Here is a 24,500-nt window from a genome sequence, read left to right as displayed (position 1 = left end):
TGTCTGTATGGAGTTTGTATGCTCTCCCTGTCACCTCATGGGTTTTCTCCCAGTCCTCTCACACTCCGAAGACGTACAGGTTTGTAGGTTAATTGGCTTCAGTAAAATTGTAAATTGTCCCGAGTGTGTAGGGTTGTACTAGTGTACAGGGTGATCGCTGATCGGCACGGACTCGGTGGGACTAAGGGCCTGTTACCAGGTTGTATCTCTAAAGTCTAGAGTGCAGATTTAGTCAATTCAGGTTCCAACATAGAATCATGCCTGCTTCCAACTACACCAGTCGTTTACCCTGATGGACAACCTCTCACTCCAGTGATAAAAATGGTAATTAGTGTGGGGAAGTCACTGGATGCCAGAAGAAGCATTAAAACATTAATATAGAAAATATGCTATGTTGTCAGCTACACTCAGAATTCCAACTACATATTCTCATCTGCACTCTGAGGACTTACATAAAAGAACACTACTTTCATGTATAACCTGCAGTCTTGGACCCTACACTTTGACTTAATCTCCAGGGATGATATCAAGCAAAGCTCCTGCTGCTTCAGTGTGGTGCAGTAAAAACATGTCAGACGTTCACCTGATCACCACTTAAACACACAGCAGTCAGTCCTTGCTCTCCGAATGTTCAACTGGATGAAAAATAAGTCTGAAGGTGGTCTGTGGCCAATGACTTCCCTGTCTTTTGGAAGATGCACATTTACACAATCTGGAGCCAACCAGGGGGGGAAAGAAAAATAAAGTAAAGAATGGAAAAGGGAACTGCAGGGTGACAAGGAACTGAACACTGAGCCTCAGCTTGCGCTGTGTTAAATGTAGCTGCGTCTGTGATAGAGGTTGCACAGCTCCACAGCACTGGCTTAGAGGGGGAAATATCAACCTCAGATCCCATTTCTAATCAATGCCGATCCCCTGACATAAATAAAAACAAATAAGGGTATGCCTGGCATGGAGCTTTGTTAACATTCATAATCCACATCTTCACCAGATTTCCTTTGTCAGTTATTTGATTTGGAAGATATGTTTTTGAAAATAAATAAAATTCTTGAGTCTAATAATATGCAGCACAGTGGCGTAGCTGATAGAGCTGGTACATCACAGTGCCAAAGACCCGGAATCAATCCTGACCTCGGTTGCTGTCTGTGTGGAGTTTGTACATTGTCCACTGGACCGCGTGGGTTTCTTCTGGCTGTGGGTTTGTAGGTTAATTGGTCTCTGTAAATTCCCCAGTGTGTAAGGAATGGATTAAAAAAGTAGAATAACATAGAACGAGAGTGAACCGTGTTGGATGGTCAGTGTGGACTCAGTGGGCCAAAGGGCCTGTTTCCATGCTGAATCCCTAAACTAGACTAATAATTTTTCTAGGCTGTATTTCTGGCATTTAAAACAGTACACATGACATGCTAATCATATTGTAAAAGATACATAATGCAAAAGAACTTCATTTGAACTTTACTTTGCCAGTTTCAGCTCCAGAGTGTCAGAAGAATTAGGCCAGGCTGGTGGAATAATATTCTATGTGCGTGCATATCAAGGAGATCCTCTAGGGCAAGAGCCAAGTGTTCCGACATGCAGTCTCTAAATATCTGCATGTTGGGGAAATAGACAATAGACAATAGACAATAGGTGCAGGAGGAGGCCATTCGGCCCTTCGAGCCAGCACCGCCATTCAATGTGATCATGGCTGATCATTCTCAATCAGTACCCCGTTCCTGCCTTCTCCCCATACCCCCTGACTCCGCTATCCTTAAGAGCTCTATCTAGCTCTCTCTTGAATGCATTCAGAGAATTGGCCTCCACTGCCTTCTGAGGCAGAGAATTCCACAGATTCACAACTCTCTGACTGAAAAAGTTTTTCCTCATCTCAGTTCTAAATGACCTACACCTTATTCTTAAACTGTGGCCCCTTGTTCTGGACTCCCCCAACATTGGGAACATGTTTCCTGCCTCTAACGTGTGCAACCCCTTAATAATCTTATACGTTTCGATAAGATCTCCTCTCATCCTTCTAAATTCCAGTGTATACAAGCCTAGTCGCTCCAGTCTTTCAACATATGATAGTCCCGCCATTCCGGGAATTAACCTAGTAAACCTACGCTGCATGCCCTCAATAGCAAGAATATCCTTCCTCAAATTTGGAGACCAAAACTGCACACAGTACTCCAGGTGCGGTCTCACTCGGGCCCTGTACAACTGCAGAAGGACCTCTTTGCTCCTATACTCAACTCCTCTTGTTATGAAGGTCAACATTCCATTGGCTTTCTTCACTGCCTGCTGTACCTGCATGGTTCCTTTCAGTGACTGATGCACTAGGACACCCAGATCTCGTTATACGTCCCCTGATCCTAACTTGACACCATTCAGACAATACTCTCCCTTCCTATTCTTACCACCAAAGTGGATAACCTCACATTATCAGCACTCCCTGCCCCTGTCAGCACTCCCTGCCCCTGAGGGCCAGAGAAAATGCAGATGAAGTATTCTTCCCTTGAAGACAAAAGAGACTGCATATGCTGGAATCTTGAGGAAAAAAACAAAGTGCTGAGGGAATACAGCAGATCAGATAGAATCTGTGGAGAGAATGAAGAGACAACAGTTTGGTAGGAACTCTTCAGACATGGAGAGCTGCAAGGGAGATGCAGGGATGGGACAAAGCCTGGCAAGTCGTACAGTGATACAGGTGAAGGAGGGGATGATTGGCAAGTGGGTGGATTAAGTGACAAAGGTGGAGATGAAAAGATAAAAGGATGCAAGATAAGGAGTGAAATGCAAAGCTGGAGGGAGGTATATGGGAGGAGGGAGACAGGAAAGAGGGGAAAGCGCAGATATAAAAGAAAAATGGGGCACAGGGAGATGGTGGGGTCGGGGATGTGCTTAAGAAGGAGGGAAAGAACTCCATCTATCTGCAAATCACCCCTCAACCTTTCCCTCTATCCACCCTATAACTTGCCAGGCTTTGCCCCGCACCTCCACCACACTTTTCCAGCTTTCTCCTCCCTACTCCATCAGTCTAAGGAAATATCCTGACCAAAAAGGTAGTCTGTTCATTCCCTCCACAGATGCTGCCTGACTCATTGAGTTACTCCAGCATTTTGTTTGTTATTCCGCCCTCGAGTGTGGAGACTACATGACCTCCCCATTGCAGCAATAACCATAAACTGAGTGATGGAGAAGGGATCATCAGGAGTATACAGGAATGGTCATATCAAGGCTGAGCATATCAATGGCACTGACCTCCACAATCAAATGAGCAAAATATGAGATTGTACTTGAGTTTGCAGGAGGTCAAAAGATCTTAGTGAGGACAAAGAGAGCAGTTTGATCTGTGGACCTTTAAATAGCACAGTTTCAGAGGAAATATGGTTAGTTTGTGGTGGTTGTTCTGCAAGTAAATAAGAAAAGTGACTTTTCAAAACAGTATCGAAAATATCACTGCATTTGAAATTTGCATGTTACACAGCTGTTAATACAATGTGGGGGAGTTTTACTGGAAAAAATGCTGGGGAGTACAAAAGACCCACCAAGAAAAGAGGAAACATATTTGCCCGTGGGTGCTAAGGCACTGGTTTCCTGCAAGGTTCCTCCCACCTCAGCAGTGATATTTCAGTGCAAACAAGGTGCCAGGAATAGATGTTAAAATATTAAAACTTGCGCACAGACATTTCTTCCATGGGCCATTGGAGCCAGTGGCAGTCGTAGAGGAACTTAGTTGGGCAGAGGTTGCGAAAGGGGATTGTTTTAGGTGGAGGTACAGTCATGTGGAGGGCGGGAAGAGAGATTGAGGATAAGGGAGATTGATGGATAATGAGGAGGATTTGGAAGATGATCAGTGGAGAGATAAGGGGCAGGGCTGGAAAAAGCTGACCTAGGGTGGGTGCTGTTTGAGAAGATAAATGGAGAAAGGGTTTGGGGAGAAAGGGTTTTGGGGAGGGAACTGAGGGATAGGCAAAATATTATTGGAGCTAGGTGTGGATTCAAAGCAAGATTTTAAAGAAGAATCTACCCCGAGGAAAGAGAATGCCTCAGCTTCATGACCTGCCTCAAAGTACAAAGTTTTTACACTCGTGAGCATTATCTGAATAATACAGTTAAAATAAGCATTGTGGGCATTTGACTTCACTGCACAAACTCTAATGGCCCTATGTGGATGACATGGAACAAAAATCCAGATGTATTTACCACAGAATATGCAACTGTGTTTTGTTATCAGATTTTTGTTATAATTCTACTAAATTACACATAAAAACAATGCTCTGCACATGGAAGATCTGGCAACAAGGTTTAACATTAATTAGCACATACGACATTGCATTTAACATTCTAAAACAGCCCAAAACCATGTAAAGCATATTCACATGAAAATGTGAATAAAGTCAAATGAGGTATTAGGAGAGGTGATCAAAAGCATTGTCAAATAAGTAGATTTCATATTTACTCTGATGAGACAGCGAGGGAAAAATGAAGGACAGGAGAAAAATGCAGAGACTCGCGACAACCAAAAGAAGATCTTAGTGAGGACAAGCAGTGCAGTTTGATCAGTGCTGGGGGAACTCGATGAGTCAGGCAGCATCTGTAGAGGGAAAGTGTTCGGATGACCATTTGGATCATAGCTGGTAGATAGGTAAGATAGCCAGTGTTGCAGTGCTAATTTTTTAGGTGCCAGAGTTGTCACTGGTGCCGGTGCGGCCACTGTTAAATTCCCCGCTGTTTATTTTGGGGGTTTTTTAAACAAACGTGCCGGAGCGGCGCTCCAGTGAGCTCCAGTAGCACTGCACCCCTGAAGATAGCTGGTAGAAATAGGTGATGGGAAGTGGTGGGACAAGATGTCCCGAATGTAGAATGCGTGTTAGTATGTAGAAGTTAGCAATTAGTATGGAGAAGTCTGTTGCTCCCAACATTTGCCGTCTCTTATGTCTCCAATGGGCTGAAGACATTTATATAAGAATAACATTGATAAAAATCCTTATGTTGGCTAGCAGGTGCCAGTTAGAGAATTCCTTGCCTTTCTTTAAATACAGTTGACTTTTTGAAGTGTCAGCAACATATAATCCACAGTATGGAAACAGACTATCTGTCCCATGTGGTCATTGCTGGGGCTTCAGCACAACATGAGCCTCCTGCTTTCTATTTGTAATTGTCACCATATCCCTTTTTCTTGGTTTATGTCAAGCCTTCCCTTAATGTGTCAGCATTATCAACCATATCAAGTGGAAGTTAATTGACATTTGCATCCAGGAGGGGTTTGCTCACATTCAAAATTAAAACACAACCCTGAATATGACCTGACCACAGCCAATCTGAATCAAATCCAAGCCCTCGGACTTCAAATTTCCCCTTTCTCCGACCTGACCCCACACAGAGGCACCAAGGGTAAGAACGACCTGACCCCACACAGAGGCACCAAGGGTAAGAACGACCTGCCTGTCGCACACACATTACTATTGATAAGAACAGGATACATTTGGTATTGCTACGCAAATCATTCTGGAGGAGGTCTCATCCAATGCACAACCAATAAAATGACATAACATAACTCTAATTTGCTGGTACAGTGTAGGAAGGAACTGCAGATGCTGGTTTACACAGAAGATAGACACAAAACGCTGGAGTAACTCAGCAGGTCAGGCAGCATCTCTGGAGAAAAGGAATTGGTGACATTTCGGTGTCTGAAGAAGGGTCCCGACCCGAAATGTCACCAATCAATTTTCACGAGAAATGCTGCCTGACTGCTGAGTTACTCCAGCATTTTGTGTCTACCTTCAGTGTAAACCAGCATCTGCAGTTCCTTCCTATACATCAGGGCCAGATTAACATAGTAGCAAAAGTAGCATTTGCCACGGGCCCCACGCTTTCGAGGGCCCCGCGCTGTGTTGCGTGCGCCAGTCCCCAACTGCCACGGTTAGAATGTGTTGGCGGCGGGGCTGCACGGACCAATGGGCAGCCGGCTCCTCACCGCCCAACCGCCAAACCTGAGACACAGACCCCCCCCCCCACCAGGATTGCAGCGCTGCTCCGGCACCTCTGGTTTGAAGATAGGTCTCGATCCGAAACATCACGCATTCCTTTGCTCCAGAGATCCTGCTGAGTTTTTCCAGCATTCTGTGTCTATCTTCGGTGTAAATCAGCATTTGCAGCTTCTTCCGACACGCAACCTCCCGACAGGCCACGGCTGTGGACTGGGAACGCGACCTGAGGCCTTTATCGCGACGCCGCGGACTGTGGTCCCCGGATCGATGTTTCCCGGATCGCCACGTAGATGCCCAGGTCTGGGCCAGGCCGGGGCCTCACGAGTAGAAGCCCGGGTCGGACGAAGCGGCCGACGGAGCCCAGTCACGGGTTGACGCTACAGAGGCGTGAAGTGAGGCCTCGACAGCGGCGAAGCCTCGCGACGATGGGGCCGCCACCGCGGCGATGCCTCGTGGGTCGACCCTTGGTCAACGGTTGATGAGAGCGTGGAGGACCACAGTGAGGGGAGAGAGGTTAAGAACAATGGAGGTCCCGGCGTGGGGGAGATCGCTGTGGGGGGCGGGGGAACAAAAGGAGGAGCCGCCGTGCTTTGTAACTTTGTCATTTTTTTTACACCGATTCAAATTTGAGATTGAAATGCAGTGAAAACTAAGATGCTTGAAATATGAAATAAAAATGTAAAAAATGCTGGAAACACCCAATCGGACAGGCAATATTATAATAAGAGAAACGTTTAGCCGCTGTAGGCCCCGACACTGTAGGCCCAGGCAGTGTAAGCTAACTAGGGTTGCCAACTGTCCCGTATTAGCCGGGACATCCCGTATTTTGGGCTAAATTGGCTTGTCTCGTACGGGACCACCCAGGTTGGGGGGGGAAAGGAAGAGTCCTGTCCCGGTGCGGGGATATTCAGTGCGGTGGGTAGACAGCGGCGGCTCTCCCACTGACAGCTTTCGAGGGGCCAGAGCATGTTGCTGCGCCGACGCCACTGGACTCTTGGTGGCATGGGAGAGGCGCTGAGCTGGCGGGGAGAGGAGGGGGGACGGGGGAGCCAAGGGCAGGCCCAGTGCCAGGTCTAGGCCTCGGCCTCCACCTACGCCCGGCCTCACCACCGCTGCTGCTGCTGCCACCCTTCCCCCGGCCCACCTCAGGTTACCTGGTCATGTCCAGGCCCTGGCTCCAGCAGCTCCCGGCACCAGGCCTGGCTCTCCCACCTCTATGGCTCCCAAGAGACAAGCGTCTCATGGAGGTCCAGCCAGAAGAGGGGTGACGGAAGGTTTCCTACACTTCAGAAGGGTAGGAAAAAAACTGCACATGCTGGTTTAAATTGAAGGAAGACACAATATGCTGGAGTAACTCAGTGGGTCAGGCAGCATTTCTGGAGAGAAGGAATGGGTGGTGTTTCGGGTCGAGACCTTCTCACTTCGGAGGGGTCTCGACCCGAAACGTCACCCATTCCTTCTCTCCCGAGATGCTGCTTGACCCGCTGAGTTACTCCAGCATTTTGTGTCTACCTCCAGACACTGTAGGCCCAGGCGCCGCCTAACAGAGGTTGCATAGCAACCCACCTCCCGGCCTGGACGGTCGCCATTGATGACGCAGGAGCACGTGGCCGCTGGCTGGGTGAGGTCAGCTGGGGCGCGAGCGGTGACGTCACCTTGCCCCGTATTTAGGGCCCCTTTTTTACATACGCCACGGGACCCGCACGCTTAATCCGGCCCTGCTACACATCCTGAAAGAGGATCAGATAGCCAGGCCCTCAACTGAAGCACTATTCCCCAATAAAATTCCCCATACACAGCCAATAAACAGCTTCACTTCAACACCACTCTGAAAATGGATGCATTGGATAAATACACAAGGGGCTATTATAGTTATATGATAAGAGAAATCTATGTTGCAATTAATTCCAGCTGCTGTATCATTCTTCTTCATTCATTAAACCGATTAAAACAAAGAGTTAACATCTTGCAGGTGGATTCCGAAGGCCCAGTCTACTCAGACGCACACTGTCTTCCTCAGTAAGTCAATGAAAACAATTCAGAAGATCGAACAATTATCAACAAACTACACTTATTTTTTCTAAAACCATAAAGCTCGTGTCAGATTTCACTAAGCTCAGAAGTTTCATCTGCACATTGCTGAGCAGCCAGTCGACAGTTTGATTGCGTTGGTCCCTGGGTCTTAATGCAAACTGACTCCTCGGCCAGTTAAACTCTAAGCTGGCTGCGGGGTTGTCAATTTCCACAGCGCTGTATTGGAGAACACTGCTGAAGTGTCAATTTCATTGTCACTTTGTCCTTTCAAACTGATGGGAGGGAGCTGAAGTCAGCACGCTGAGCCAGGGAACTGTATCTGGCAGTAATTAGTAACAATCAGAGGCTGGGAGAGTGCTGACTGCAGCATTTACACAGCATGTGGATGTCATTGCCTTGCAAATGGTAAGAAAGCGTACGAGTGCGGCAAGAACTAAGGGTTATTGCGAGTCCTCTGATTGTCCATTTCTTTCATTCAGCATGTAACAGCACAAGTTGAGAGATTTGGTTATTTACATTGCACTAATGCTGGAAGCTAATGTATAATCTGTTTTGGCCCTTACGAAAAAACATCCCGCATTAGAATTTACCAGCCAAATATTACCACAATCTCAAGCTTCAGACTGGCTGAACCCTTAAGTGAAAGGTTCTGGGATTTTTAGCTATTCCATGCACTGTGCATACCTGCAATTAAATGAACATCACCCTCTAAAGCCTAACGGAATCAAGGGATATGGGGAAAAGGCAGGAACGGGGTACTGATTTTGGATGATCAGCCATGATCATAATGAATGGCAATGCTGGCTTGAAGGGCTGATTGGCCTCCTCCTGCAACTATTTTCTATGTTTCTATGTTTCTAGGTCAATGCCTCACAGATTCTTAATGGACAAACACAGATTTACAGTTAATATCTCAGTCAGTATCATGCTATGGTTAATTTCACCAAGATAGAATTGAGGAAGCCTCAGAAAAGGTTAGTTGGTTGGTTGTAATGTGGACTGCTGTTGCCCCGACTCCTTCTCCATGATTGTAACTCAGATGCAACACAGCAGTGGAGGCAACTCCTCCACGGTAGCCTCTGGGAACCCCCTTGTCTCCCCTTACTTCTCTTTAATTATTAATCTCCACAAATAGAGGGGATCCTCTGACACCTTCATTAAATAGTCAGTGCATCAGCTACTAATTCACGGAAAACACTGACGTGATGAGAAGCCAGCAGTGGAGGAGTGAAAGCAATTTGCTACACTAAAGTATTTGGTAAGCAGGAAAGACACACATTTAGAAACTCAACCACAGAGCAGCATATATTTTAGTGCAACACCCTTGTACTTTTTTGGGACATTTTGTGTCACATTGGAATTCAACCAGGTGCTTCTTGATAGGAGTCATACTTGTTCCTTTCGAAGCACTGCTGGTAAATTAGACCACATCGTTCTGGGAGTGATCATCATCGGTCACTCAGAACAACCAGGTTTTCATTGCACTTCTCTGGACTTGGAACCCACTTGGGCAAAGCTCTTTACTTACCCATTATCCTCTGGGCTTCACCCCACACCAAGGTACCAACAACCATCCCTTACCTCACCTAATGATCTTATTGTTTTACCCCCAGCTCCAAGCCTCCCAACTCTCCTTCACCTCAATTCCCCAAAAATCTAAAATTTACAACCACGAGCTGCCCAGGTCCCAACCACCCAACCAACTGGGCACCAAGAATCTCCTGGCTCAAAATCCATCACTGACTCACCAATCTCCAAAAGTCCAAACTTATCAATGAAAGCCTTGATTTCCAGTCCCCATAAACTGTATGTCACCTCCCAGGTAGGTTATATACCACCCCCCCCCCCCCCCCCCCCACCCAATCCTTTCAGCACCATCCAGCAAAGATCAAGGCATCACCTTTTGGCCTTCTCATCCATGACCCTCTCCCTCCTCTCAGTCCTCACTCTAAATCTGACCTCAACCCAACTCCAGACTGCATAAAGTAAATCATACAACAGCTATTCAGTCATGGCTGGAATTGTTGGCCTTGTTTCACATGCCTGATTCCAACGACTTGTGGTCACAACTCCATAACGTTTGAGATGATTTTGAATAGTGATGAATCTGGATCTTGTGGAAAGGTACTAAATTGGAGTAAGGCAAATTACCAAGTTATTAGGCAGGAGCTCAGGGTGGGGGCATTGGGAGCAGTCCGCATCTGACATGCAGGAGTCATTGAAAGGTCAGTTGATCAAATTTCAGGACCAGCATGTTCCAATCACTGGAGGATAAGGATGGCAAAGTAAGGGAACTTTGGATGACCAAAGAGGTTGTAAATATATCAAAAAGAAAAAGGAAGTGTATGTAAAATTTAAGATGATGAAATCAGACGGAGCCTTTGAGAAATATAAAGCAAGTAGAAAAAATATATAAAGCAAGCAGGTAATTAGAAGATCCAAAAGGAGCCACAAAATGGCTTTGGTGTGTCAGATTAAAGAAAAACCCAAGGATATTTATAGCTTCATTAAAATATGAGGGTAACCAGGGAGACGATCGGACTGCTCAAGGAGAAAATTTGAGGTTGGAGTCAGGGGGTGTAGGCAAGTTACTAAACGAGTACTTTGCATCTGTTCTCACCAAGGAGAAGGACATGAAGAACACTGAGATCACTGTGGAGAATACCAATACACAAGGGCCATCTAAAATAAAGAAGGGGGAGCGTTGGTGTTCTTGAAGAGCATTAAGGTGGGTAAATCCCCAGGGCCTGATGGGATCTATCCCAGGTTATTGAGGGAGGCAAGAGAAGAGATTGTGGGGGCCTTGCCAAAGATCTTTGTGTCTTTTCTAGCCTCAGGCGAGGTCCTGGAGCACTGGAGAATAGCCATTTTCATTCATTTATTGAAAAATGTTCCCAATGTTGGGGGAGTCCAGAACCAGGGGCCACAGTCTTAGAATATAGAGGAGGCCATTTAAAACTGAGGAGAGAAGGAACTTTTTTGACCCAGAGTTGTGAATTTGTGGAATTCTCTGCCACAGAGGGCAGTGGAGGCCAAATCACTGGATGAATTTAAGAGAGAGTTAGATAGAGCTCTGGGGGCTAGTGGAATCAAGGGGTATGGGGAAAAGTTGGGCACAGGTTACTGGTTGTGGATGATCAGCCATGATCACAATGAATGGCAGTGCTGCACTTATTTTCTATGTTTCTATGTCTATGAGAGAAGAAGAGAGACTCCAGGGAATTATAGACCGGTGAGCCTCACGTCAGTGGTAGGGAAGCTTCTGGAGAGGACTCTTTGAGATAGGATTTACTCCCATTTGGTAGGGAATGGGTTAATTAGGGACAGCCAGCATGGCTTTGTATGTGGCAGACTGGGTCTTACTAACTTGATCGAGTTCTGTTTGAGGAGGTGATAAAGGTGATTGATGAGGATAGGGCAGTGGATGTTGTCTACATGGATTTATAGTCAGGCGTGTGATAAAGTCCTCCATGGTAGGCTGATCCAGAAGATTTAGATGTATGATATTAACAGTGACTTGGTTGCATGGATTCATAATTGGCTTATTGATAGAAGGCAGTGGGTTGTAGTGGAAGGAAAATATTCAGACTGGAGGTCTGTGACCAGTGGAGTTCCACAGGGAACTGTGCTGGAACGTCTGCTGTTTGCGATAAATATAAATGACTTGGACAAAAATGTAGAGGGGTTGGTTAGTAAATTTTCAGATTACACCAACATTGCTGGGTTCGTGGACTGTGAGAAAAGCTGTCAAAGTATACTGTGGGATATAGATCAGCTACAGAAATGAGCGGCTGGAGTTTAATTCAGGTGTCAGAGGTTATGGTGTACAGGTGTCATAGGTTATGGGGAGAAGGCAGGAGAATGGGGTTAGGAGGGACCGAGAGAGAGTGAGTGAGGAAGGAGGGAGAGATAGATCAGCCATGATCGAATGGCAGAGTAGACTTGATGGGCTGAATGTCTTAATTCTACTTCTATTCCTTATGACTTAATTCGAGCAAGAGTGAGGAGAAATTTGGGAGGTCAAATGTAAGGGGAAAATATACAAATATACTGTATAAAAAGAGAAGTGTACATCATTGTAGTACAAAGGGATCTTGAGATCCAGGTCTATCACTCCCTGAAAGTAGCAACACAAGTAGATAGAGTGGTAAAGAAGGCATATGGTAAGCTTGCCTGCATTGGTTTTTAGAATCAAGAAGTCATGATGCAGCTTTATTGGGCTTGGTAAGGCCGCATTTGGAGTATTGCGTGCAGTTCTGGTTGTCATTACAGGAATTACATGGAGACTTGAGAGAATCCAAAGAAGGTTTACAAGAATGACACATGGATTAGGGGGTTTTAACTACAGGGAGAGGTTCGGCATACTTGGTATGTTTGGAATGCTGGAGTTTTGAGGGTGGACCTGATAGAAATATTTTAAATGATGAGATGCATTGATTGGGTCGACAGTCAGAACATTTTTCCCAGGATGGGGGAAACAAATCTAATACTAGAGGGCATATCTTTAAAGTGAAAGTGGCAAAGTGTGAAGGAGATGTGCAGGCGGCCAAGTGTTTTTAAATAGAGGATGGCGAGTGGCTGGAATATGCTGCCAGGGGTGGTGGCTGAGGCAGAAATAATAGTGGCATTTAAAGGACTTTTAGATAGGCCCATTGATATTCAGGGAATGGTGGGATATGGATTATTTTCAGGCAGATAAGATGTGGGCTTGGCACAGACATTACGGGCCAAAAGGCTGGTCCCTGTGATGAATATTCTCTGGTCTATGTTCTCTGACTTAGGTTGTCTTAAGTGTTATTGCCTATCTTTAGACTTTAGAGATACAGTGCACTTTGGTCTACCAAGTCTGCACCTACCAGCAGTCACCCCGTGCATTAACACTATCCTACACACTAGGGACAATTTTTTACAATTTACCAAACCCAATTAATCTACAAACCTGTACATCTTTGGAACGTGGGAGGAAACCGGAGCACCCAGAGAAAACCCACGTGTTCAGAGGGAGAACAGACAAACTCTGCACAGACAGCACCCGTAGTCAGAATCGAACACGGGACTCTGGCGCTGTAAGGCAGTGGCTCTACTGCTGTATCACAGAGCCGCCATTAAAACAGGTCAGAAAGTGCTACTCTGGGCATTTGAATGAACAACTCCAAGACATATACAGACACCAAATGAAATTTATAGTTTAAAATTCCAAGGAAGACACAGTCAGTTTGACTGATGTCAACAAGGAATTGAACGTTAGCAATTTTGGCTTGTGGGGCACCCAGTGCAAAGGTGATGCTGAGGCAGGAGAGGATCTCTATAGATGGAGGATTCAGGAGTCTTTGTAACAAGAAGAGTAGCTGCAGCTTGCAAGTACTCAGGGACAACTGAATAAAAACATCCCCAGTTCCAGAGCATCAGTGTTTCAGTGGCACAGAACCATGCCCAGGAATACGCAAAACATCCAACTTTCCAAGTCATCAACCAAACAGACAGAGCTGGAGTCCTTTATTGCTTGCACAAACACACTATTTGCACAAGAAGAAAACCAAATTGCCCAGAATGCATGAAATATTTTAAGAAAATTGCTGTCATTGAGTTTTCTAAAGTTGATGGGGTAATTTTCACTGAGTCCCAGTGGCTACTTTGTATGTTGCAGCTGGTGTTTCTTTAGACTTTGGAGTTTAAGATATAGTGTGGAAACAAGCCCTTTGGCCCACTGAGTCCATGTTGACCAGCGATCACCCTATACACAAGCATTAACCTACACACTATGGACAATTTACAATTTAAAGAAGCCAATTAACCTACAAGTCTGTACGCCTTTGGAGTGTGGGAGAATCCGGAGCACCCAGCGAAAATCCACGTGGTTACCACTGTGCCACCCATAAAAACCTCCCTACTGGCTGAGAATAGGCAGAACATGGGCATGCTTAAACCCAAGGTGATCTGATAATTTGTCATTGGCTCAAAGCTATCACTACCTGTAATTTCTAATGCCCATGTACAGCAGCACATGCTGGTTGACCAGTATTTTGCTCATTGGTACAGCACAGAAACAGGTCCGCTGGCCCGACGTGCCCTTGTCGACCAAAATGCCCAGTCTATACTAGTCCTACATGCCCATATCCCTCGAAACATTTCCTATCCATGTATTCATCTTCTAAATGTTGATAATGTACCTGCCTCAACTACCTCCCCTAGCAGCTTGTTCCATATACCCACCATCCTGTGTGAAAATGTTATCCCTCAGGTTCCTATTAAATCTCCCCCCCCTCTCACCTTAAACCTTGGTCATTGTGCATTGACAACAAAAGGGCAATCAACCAAATGCCGACAGCTTCATGTTTCCTGTTAATCTTCATATTTCCTTACAACATGAGGAAAGCCATTGAGTCTCTATTGGCTCCCACAGTAATCACATCAGTCTCATTTCCCCTCACTTATTTCCCTGCAACCTATTCAATCCAAGATGCTCATTATTACCCCTGCTCTAATTTTGCCACCAGCCATCTATGCAAGAGGTAACTTACAGTAACCTATTAACTTTCCAACCAAGCGATGCAGGAGGAATCTGGAACACCCAGCAGAAGCCCATGTGGTCACAGGGAGAACGTGCAAACTCCACACTGATAGCAACTGAAGTAAGAATGGTTTGGTGGAGCTGTGAGCCAGGTGTACCAACTGCAACATCAGCACGCTGCCCCTGCTTCAGACCAGCCAGTGGACGTTGAACCCAGCCACAATTGTACCTTACAGCTCCAAAACATTGACAGCAATATAAATCAAAGGCTCTCTGCCATGTTGAAGCAGAATCCCTTGCCAAGTTTTAACGACAGAATTTTTCCATGTTTTGCCTCTCTTTGGTGTGGGCTTGGCTAAAGCACGTGCCTGGCACCAAAGTACAATCCTCTGAAAACTAGCCCTGCACCAAAATTGCCAGGAGCTCCCCTGCACCATTTCTTATGCTGCCTCTGTAATTGATGGTGATATTCCCCTAGTGCATGTTTCTGTGCTACAGCCTTGACTGTTGATTGTTGGTGCTTGAATTAGTTGTGCTCTTGACGTGTGATGTATGAAAACCAGGATTTTGTTTGGTTTAGTTTAGTTTAGTTTAGAGATAGAGATGCAAACGGGTCCTTCAGCCCAACAAGTTCACACTAGTTCTATATTATCCCACTTTCGCATCTACACGATAGAGATTACCGGCAATTGACAGAGGCCAATTAAACTACAAACCCTCACATCTTTGGGATGTGGGGGAAAACCAGAGCCCATGAAGGAAACCCAAGCAGTCACAGAGGAAAAACTTGCCAACGCCACACAGACAGCACCAGAGGTCAGGATCGAACCCGGGTCTCTGGTGCTTTGAGGCAACAACTCTACCAGCTGCACCACTATGGCACCCCATGTGTTTGTCTTCTGAAGGCATGTCATGAGTACATAAGCACACATTCATTTGACAGGTAAATACATTACTGAGCATGTCATCCATGAGTACAAACAAATTCAGAGCCTGAACAAATCTGGGGAAAAAACTGATATCATTACATGTAACTATGAAGCTGTTGGCATGTTGTAGAAACCCATTTCGCCCCCTCATAGAATCTTACCTAGTTTGGCCTGCATGTGACTGCAGTCTCAGGCTAACAAGGTTGTCAGGTCAACACTGTATTCAAACAAAACACTTAGTTTCACTAAACCATTTCAAAATTTCCAACAACTAACTGGCAATCAAGGATTCAAGGTCAAAGTCAGTTTATTGTCACATGTACCAATTAAGGTACAGTGAAAGTTGAGTTACCAATCAGTAAGGACAATAAAAACTAACCTTTTCACAATGCTGACATTCTCGGAAAGACTTATTTAAAAACACTTCTCAGCTCCGAAACTGAAACTGCATATCAGTCCCATGGCTCTTCTTTCCAATCTGGTGTCTCGGTGACAAAAGCAGACTCAGTGAACAATGCGTGGTGAAACCTGAGCTCAGTACAATTTACCATTAACACTCTTAACATCTTCAGTTTTGTCTTGATGTATTTCACTTTCCTATTGGCTTTGTTAACTGTTATGCATTTATTGGGCACATTGCGTGTCAAAGGCAAACTAACATTTCAATTCTCTTTTGACTTTGACCTGACATTCAGTACCAGGGTAGCTCATTTCCTTTTCCAAAGTGCCAATTTGCATTATTCTGCCACTTGTGTATAATTTCCAAGCTCACTCTAAAAGGTTTCTGTGGCTTATATTGAAAGTTATTGAAAATTATATTTGCCAGTAACTCTACAAATCATTAAAAGTTCAAACAACTTCCATACTCTCCCAGTTCCCTGGACCATACTTTTCTATATGCACATTGATGAACTTCACAATGAATATCAGACTTCCTTTTTCTACAAATCAGTGAAAAAAAATAGCACCTACTTTGAAAAGCTTCTCTCTAAGCTACTTAGTTTAGTTTACAGATACAGTGTAGAAATGGGCCCTTCAGCCCGTTAAGCCCGTGCCAACCAGCGATCACCCATATACTAGTCCGATACTAGTCATATACTAGTCAGCCTGAAGAAGGGTCTCGATCCAAAACATCTCTCCAGAGATGCTGCCTGACCTGCTGTTACTCGAGCATTTTGTCATACCTTCGATTTGTACCAGCATCTGCAGTTATTTTCCTACCCATATACTAGCTCTATCCTACACACTAGAAACAATTTGCAGAAGCCAATTAACCTACAAACCTACACATCTTTGGAATGTGGGAGGAATTCGGAGCACCTGGAGGAAACCAGGAGAACATACAAACTCTGTGCGGATCGCTCCCATACTCAGGATAATATCCAAGTCTCTGGTGCTGCAAGGCAGCAACTCTACTGTTGCGCCACTGTGCTGTACTCTTGGAGTTTACAGTATTAGCAAAATATTGTATGATTGAGCCTCCCCATACAAAATGGATAGCCTCACAAGTAGTACATCCCATGTATTTTCATGCATTCCATCAATGGTTCTCAACAAAAAGGTTTGCCAGTTTACTTGGTAAAGTGGTAAATCTTCAACCTTCCACCCATTTGGGATGACTTATTTCAGTTTAAAACAGGGAGAGAATGCAACACAGCTCATCAGATCACTGATCAATAAAATTAACTTGCATTTATATAGGGCCTCTGGTGGAGTAAAACCTATTCACAGGAACACAACCAAACACAATTTGACAACCAACCAATGACAGGGATATTAAGCCATGGAACAGGCATCAGAATCAAATAGGATTTGGGAATTCCAGAGCTAGGATGAGATAACCAACTGCATGACTATGAAAGGCAGGGGAAAGAGAATGGGGTAATGGCAAGAAGCAGGAGTAGGGGCATTTCCAAAGCATTGCAGGAACTGAGAGTACAAATAAGAACTGTTGTTAGTACATTCACAGACTGATTAATATGTTTCTTCCTTTAAGTATTTAAAACTGTTTGTATCAGGAAAACCTAACAATCCCATCATCTCTTCAATCTGACATACAATGGACCTGCTCATGTAACACTTCACATCTAAATGTACAATAAACTTTGTAGAAACATCGCAAAAAATCTTGAATCACGAAGTTATCAGTCTGTGGATTGTCCTTTTATTACATAAACTTTTAGATTATTTTTGTCCTGATTACGTATTAAGCAGTTGACAAGAACAAAATCACAATGTGTATCAAACTAATGCAGCAGAGCCACAATTAAAGTTTTATCGTTGAGTTTGATAATTTTGAGTTCAGTTCTGAAAAGCAATACACAGGGTGTGAAACAAAAGCAACATTGAAATCACATGTGATATGTCCCCCTTTATCCACGAGTCTGAATGCAAGTGAGAGCACTTGGCACCTTGTATATTATATCATACCATAGCACAGTTTGTTCTGTTAAACGTGCATTCAAGGCGATGAGGGAAAATTCTGCCTTGGTTTCCAGCACTGAGCACGTGCAAGGTTATCAGCTGCCAGTTTTAATTACTAACAGCTAAAATTAAAAAAGCCCCAGTGCAAGGCAACTTTTTTTAATGTCCATGTTAATCAGTCTGTGCATGAGAGCAATTGCTTGTATGTAAGTGAATAGGTTTGAGAATATTGCCTACTGTGCCTTTGTATGTTTGTGTCTTATTGTATTTCAATTGATTGAATATATCTCAATGTATGAACATTTGTGTTTCTATTCCATGCACAAGTGTCCATTTATCTGTATGTTTTTGAGTCCATGTATCCGTGTTTCCAACTTCATGAGTAGATTTGTATATCTGCGTATACAAGCTAGTGCATGCCTGTGCATCACTCTGCATTTCTGTGTATCTGTAGATACAGTTGCGTGGGACAGTGTGTCCACATATTCAAGGAGTTAAATCTATTTCTTACTGCTAAAGGGATCATAGGATGATACAAAGGTAGGTAGAGGGGCAGATAGTGTAGAGAAAGCAGGGACTTGGACAGGTTGGGAGAGTGGGCAAAGAAGTGGCAGATGGAATACATCATAGCAAAGTGTGTAGTCATGCATTTTGGTAGTAGGAATAAGGCATAGACTATTTTCTAAATGGGGAGAGGATTCAGAAATCAGCTCCTTGTACACCAGTCACTGAAAGTTGGCGTGCAGGTACAGCAGGCAGTGAAGAAAGTTAATGTTATGTTGGCCTTCATAACAAGAGGATTTCAGTATAGGAGTAAAGAGGTTCTTCTGCAGTTGTATAGGGCCCTGGTAAGACCACATCTGGAGTATTGTGTACAGTTTTGGTCTAATTTGAGGAAGGACATCCTTGTAATTGAGGCAGTGCAGCGTAGGTTCACGAGATTGATCCCTGGGATGGCGGGACTGTCATATGGGGAAAGATTGAAAAGACTAGGCTTGTATTCACTGGAGGTTAGAAGGATGAGAAGGGATCTTATAAAGACATATAAAATTATAAAAGGACTGGACAAGCTAGATGCAGAAAAAATGTTCCCAATGTTGGGGGAGTCCAGAACCAGGGGCCACAGTCTTAGAATAAAGGGGAGGCCATTTAAATCTGAGGTGAGAAGGAACTTTTTCACTCAGAGAGTTGTGAATTTGTGGAATTCTCTGCCGCAGAGGGCAGTGGAGGCCAAGTCACGATGAATTTAAGAGAGAGTTAGATAGAGCTCTGGGGGCTAGTGGAATCAAGGGATATGGGGAGAAGTTGGGCACAGGTTACTGATTGTGGATGATCAGCCATGATCACAATTAATGGCGGTGCTGGCTCAAAGGGCTGAATGGCCTCCTCCTGCACCTATTTTCTATGTTTCTAGGTGTGCAAAGGGACTTGGGAGTGTTGGTGTAGGATTCCCAAAAGGTTAATTTATAAGTTGAATTGGTAGTAAGGAAGGCAAATGCAATGCTAGCATTTATTTTTGGAGGACTAGAATACAAAAACAGGGATATAATGCTGAGGCACTGATTAGGCACTGATCTTCCGCATTTGGAGCAGTTCTGGGTCCCATATCTTAGGAAGGATGTGCTGGCATTGGAGAGGGTCCAGAGGAGGTTTATGAGAATGGTCCTGGGGATGATTGAGTTAACATATGATGAGCGTGTGACAACTCTGGGCCTGAATGTGCTGGAGTTTAGAAGGATGAGGGGGAACATCATTGAAATTTACTGAATAGTAAAAGGCCTGGATATAGTGGATGTGGAGAAGATGATTCCACTAGTGGGAGAGTCTAGAACCAGAGGGCATAGCCTCAGAATGAAAGAACGTACCTTTAGAAAGGAGATGAAGAGGAATTTCTTTAGTCAGAGAGTGGTGAATCTGTGGAATTCTTTGTCACAGACAGATGTGGAGGCCAAGTCATTGGGTATTTTTTAAGTGAACGTCAGCACAGCGGTAGAGTTGCTGCCTTACAGCACTTACAGTGCCACAGACCAGGGTCCCACCTAAGCTACAGGTGCTTGGCTGTACGGAGTTTGTATGTTCTCCAGGTGACCATGTGGGTTTTCTCCAGGAACTCCAGTTTCCTCCCACATTCCAAATACGTACAGGTTACTTGGCTTGGGTTAAAAAATATTGCAAATTGTCCCTAGTGTGTACGGGGATCACTGGTCGACACAGATCTGGTGGGCCAAAGGACCTGGTTCCGTGCTCTATCTCCAAACTAACCACTAAATTGTATATGAAAATTCAATTGTGCAGGGGCATAAATAAAATAGCTAACCGGGAGAATTTCTAAATAATTTTTCTTTAAACCTTTTAAGGCTAAACCTCTTCCATGACTTACAGTCATATTGGAGATTTATCCTGGATTATCATAAAATCATCCCATCGACTGGATAACCATAAAACTTTGGCAGTCAGAGGTATTATAATTTACAATACAAGAATAACTTTATGCCTCGAGATACACAGTATGGGGGCACAAGAATGGGGACAAAAGGCTTGACACATGGATCAGGGCACATAGCTTGTGAATTCAGGCAGTCTTGGGACATGAGACTTGAGGCAGACAGTTGGAGAGGTGCAGTCTATGGGGGCAGGGGGGTGGGGTGGATTGGATAGAATCCCTGTTCCGGAATGATCCTACTAAATGCATCAACTCATCCAAAGGTTTGCATGGAGGACTAGCTAATAGTACCCTCGATATCTTTCTGAGAAAACCTAAAACATCTTTTTTTTTAAACATGCTGTGCAATCACTTGGCATCAAACCCGGGCTTTTATGAACACCAAATCTTCTTACCTGTAATAATTGGGTAAGAATGAGGCCCTGGGGCACTGGCCCCCACGTCAGCAGGATTTGCTAGACTTGACTTCATATCTTCCAGGCCCGCAGCTCGTGATGCCATGGCAGAATACTCTGCATTCTAGAAAGAGGAGGAAAGCTGGTTTGTAACTTCCCATGCAAGCATTTTGTTCTGCAATGTATTCAATGGATCACATTCCTAGTGATATCATTCATGGTATTTAGGTATTAAGTACCTGGATATGTTGGATCACAAGTAACCAAGAACCAGCTAACAAAATGAGGAAGAAATACAGGTTGATGTCAGCTCAAGAGCAGCATGGTAACATTGGCCCAAGGTAAAGGATCAGCTATCTAAAACCTGTGGCTACAGGGGCAGCAAGTGCATTGGTGGTGAACTTCCAAAGCCATCTAGTTTCTGGAATGGTCACAACAGGGTTGATTAAACCAATGGAGTTTATTAAAGATGTAACCTTTAGGATAAAGGAGAAATTGTTGATGGGATTTAGCTGAATTTTCCAAAGATATGATAAAAGGTTGCTTGCTGTCTAAAATAAGGGGGTTATTTCATTGAGGGCAACAAATTAACATAGATGGAGAATTATTTAAAGGACAAAGAAAAGAGATTAGAAATAAATGGGAAATTGTTACTAGTGAGGTACCATATGGATCAGTAGTGGGCTCGCAGATATTCAGAAAAGGGATCAATGAGATATTTTGAAAGCCATCTGTGCTATTAAAGGGGCAGGTACAGTTAAAGGGTGAGGGGAGAAAAAAATATTTTTTTTCCCCCAGGTAAACACAATAACTTAATCCATCACACCCTCTTCGAAAGACCTGGGTAATTTCGTTCCCACCCATGGTTCATATCTCATAACCTTGCAATTCAATCATTTCTGAGATGATGTTTAATTGCCTTTAAAACATTCCCATGGAATATGTTTCCACGACCCTCTTAGGTAACGTGTTCCACACCGTAACAACCCTAGATGTGATGAAATTTCCCCTTCAGTGCTTTTACCAATTATTTTAAACCTATGAACTTGGATTTCTGACCCACTTGGCAGAGAAAATATTCTCTTCCTACTTGCCTTCCATGATTTTTAATGCCTCTATTAGCATTCTCTGTTCTAAGGAGAATAACCTCAGTTCTCTAATTTCTCCCCATCATTGAAATCCTTCATCCCTGGTATCACCCACATACATTTACATTGTTCACACTCCAGAGCCTTGACATTAATCCTCGAGTGTGGTGCCAACAACTGACCATAATGCCCCCTTGGACTAATCCAGAGATGTATAAACTTAATTGTCAGTATCATTATCTGGAAACTTTCTAATAAAAATGGTTATGTTTTTAAATGAACCTGTTTGTGTTAGAAGCCTCGAACTGCACAATGAACCTCTTCAATTAAAAGACCCATTCACCACTTTCTTCATGCGTGCTGCTTTATCATTGCAAGGACTGCTAGCTGTGTTCAAGACACTTCTGATCCTCCTAATAAGCTTTGCCTTGGAGGGAACGGTTAAAAGATGCAGAAGTTTGAATAAGGAGGCATAGCTGAACAACTCCGATGGCATGGATTTGGATGAGGAGCATGGGATGCACATTCTGCAAGAGTGACAAAACATTTCAGCTGCCTGAAGGCTTCCCTCTTGTACACCTCCAATTTACCCTGGCATTAGTGCTGATCACATCCGAAACTTTCACTAATGGAAAAGAATTTCATAGTCTAAATGCAGTGATCCTGTGTGAGATCTGGAGGTATCATGAGTTATCCAAAAGTTATTTGCATATAATTTACATCTCAGCGCCCTCTTCAGGAACAATGAAGAACAAGCACCAAAAGGCTTCTGAGGAATTCAGCTTGTAGCCCAGTGCAGGAAGAAGTAGAAGCAAATGTTTGAAGCCCATTCTCCCACAACATCACATTCAACGTTTGTCCCTACGGTAAAGCAGGGCAATGCAAAATTGTTCTATTAAATTTAAATTCCCCAGCTGTGAATCTGTAACTCAATGGTCAGTAGTAACCAAGAGAGTCAAGAATGTTTTATTGTCATATGTCCCGAAACGGAACAATGGAATTCTTCCTTGCAGCAGCAGCATAACAACATTGTACACAGGAAATTGCAAATCAGTATCATTTGCAATTTCTCCAACTAGTGGCAATCTTTTGCAGCCTACCGTTTGGTCTTTACAGTTCACGATTACAAAATAAAGCAAAGATCACATTCTGAAACTGATAACAAACGTCACTCATTCTTTCTCTCCAGAGATGCTGCCTGTCCCGCTGAGTTACTACCCACTGTATCTATCTTCGGTTTAAACCAGCCAGCATCTGCAGTTCCTTCCGACACAATAAATCTGCTCGTGCAGATTACCAGCTAGAAGGCAATGTTCACAACAAACCCCTCTTCTAAACAAACCATTCTAAATTTGTTTTCGCTGTTTATACTTTGCAGGTTATGTTCTGACAGGATTTTGATCTGCTAGTTATGTTCAATAAGTGATTTACACAACAAATTCCAGAAAACATTATGCCAATAAATTAATGGCAGTGGCTAAAATAGCTGCATAATGAGTAAGGCTGTTCATAGTGGAAATTCCTCTTCAAATGCAACAAACAATTGATTTCTCTTATTGTAAAATTAATGGGAGCCTGTAGGATTAATGCAAGAACCTTTACTTCATTCCTGTTCAGATCAGATATCTAAATATTTTATACACAGTTTCTCCCTGTAAGTGTTTCTGGCACGTCCCTTCGTGCTAACTCCTGCTTGTAGCTCACAGCAGAAGGGCCTCTGGGGACAAAGCTTAGATTTTCATGTCAAACATCTCCACATTCAAGTGAAGCCTCAAGAAGCTATTGTCAAATTATGATCAGCCGGAGTCACATGTCTAATCACCACTGCGCCGCCACTAGTTTCACTTTTAAACATCATAGAAATGTTTACTCTAACTTTTTCTTTGCTGTCTTTGATTATTTAAATCAATCCGGGGGGAAAAAAGGGGCTGGTTTTTGAAATTCTGGGGTCTAATCACACATTTGCACAAATAATGTAGAACAGTACAGCATCTGAACAGGCCTTTTCGTCCACAATGCCTGTGCTGAACATGATGCCAAAATAAACTAATTTCATCTGCCTGCACATGATCCATATACTTCTATCCCTAGCACGCGTCTATCTAAAAGCCTTTTAAACACCACTATCGTATCTGCTTCCACCACCATCCCTGGCATGGGGTGTTCCAGGCCGCACACATCACCTTTAAACTTGCCTCTCTCACCTTAAAACCGGGCTTTGACCTATCCATCCTGTTAAAAATATTCTGACTATCTACCCGCTCTATGCATCTCATAATTTTATAAACTTCTATCAAGCCTCCCTTCAACCTCCGGCATTCCAGAGAAAACAATCCAAGTTTGTCCCACCTCTCCTTGTAGCTATTAGCCTCTAATCCAGACAGCATTCTGGTGAACCTCTTCTGCGCCCTCTGCAATTACTGGTCCTTTGGCTGCCTCAGGTGGAAGCTATTGATCGCATCCCATACTTCAGTGTGATGAAAGAAGAGCTATTGCATATCCAGCAATAACAAGTCATTAGAATGACACTTAACAGGCTGAACAGATTGCAAAAGGAAAAGTTTCTACATGGGAAGCAACATTCAGCCTTATCAGAACACGCCCTCCACTTGTTACGGTGGGGTCCTGTTCCTCACAACCGTTCATAGCCCGTCTATTTTGCAAGACAGAAATGCTGCCACCCTATAATATATGTAGATTAAAAATG

The 24,500-nt window shown here is 43.9% G+C and overlaps 1 protein-coding gene across 1 annotated transcript in view; it reads right to left on the bottom strand.

The window, feature by feature from the left end:
* The window catches only part of LOC144592373 (paired box protein Pax-5-like), a 193,540-nt gene that overhangs the window by 64,864 nt on the left and 104,176 nt on the right, over window positions 1-24,500 (bottom strand). Inside the window, exon 7 of the mRNA XM_078396932.1 lies at window positions 20,706-20,829. Coding sequence (XP_078253058.1) covers window positions 20,706-20,829 — 124 coding nt within the window. The remainder of the gene's footprint in view (window positions 1-20,705; window positions 20,830-24,500) is intronic.

This window comes from Rhinoraja longicauda, chromosome 3, assembly GCF_053455715.1.
Source record: "Rhinoraja longicauda isolate Sanriku21f chromosome 3, sRhiLon1.1, whole genome shotgun sequence".
NCBI lineage: Eukaryota > Metazoa > Chordata > Chondrichthyes > Rajiformes > Arhynchobatidae > Rhinoraja > Rhinoraja longicauda.
The sequence above is the reverse complement of the archived record's forward strand: the minus strand, read 5'-3'. Positions and strand labels throughout refer to the sequence as shown.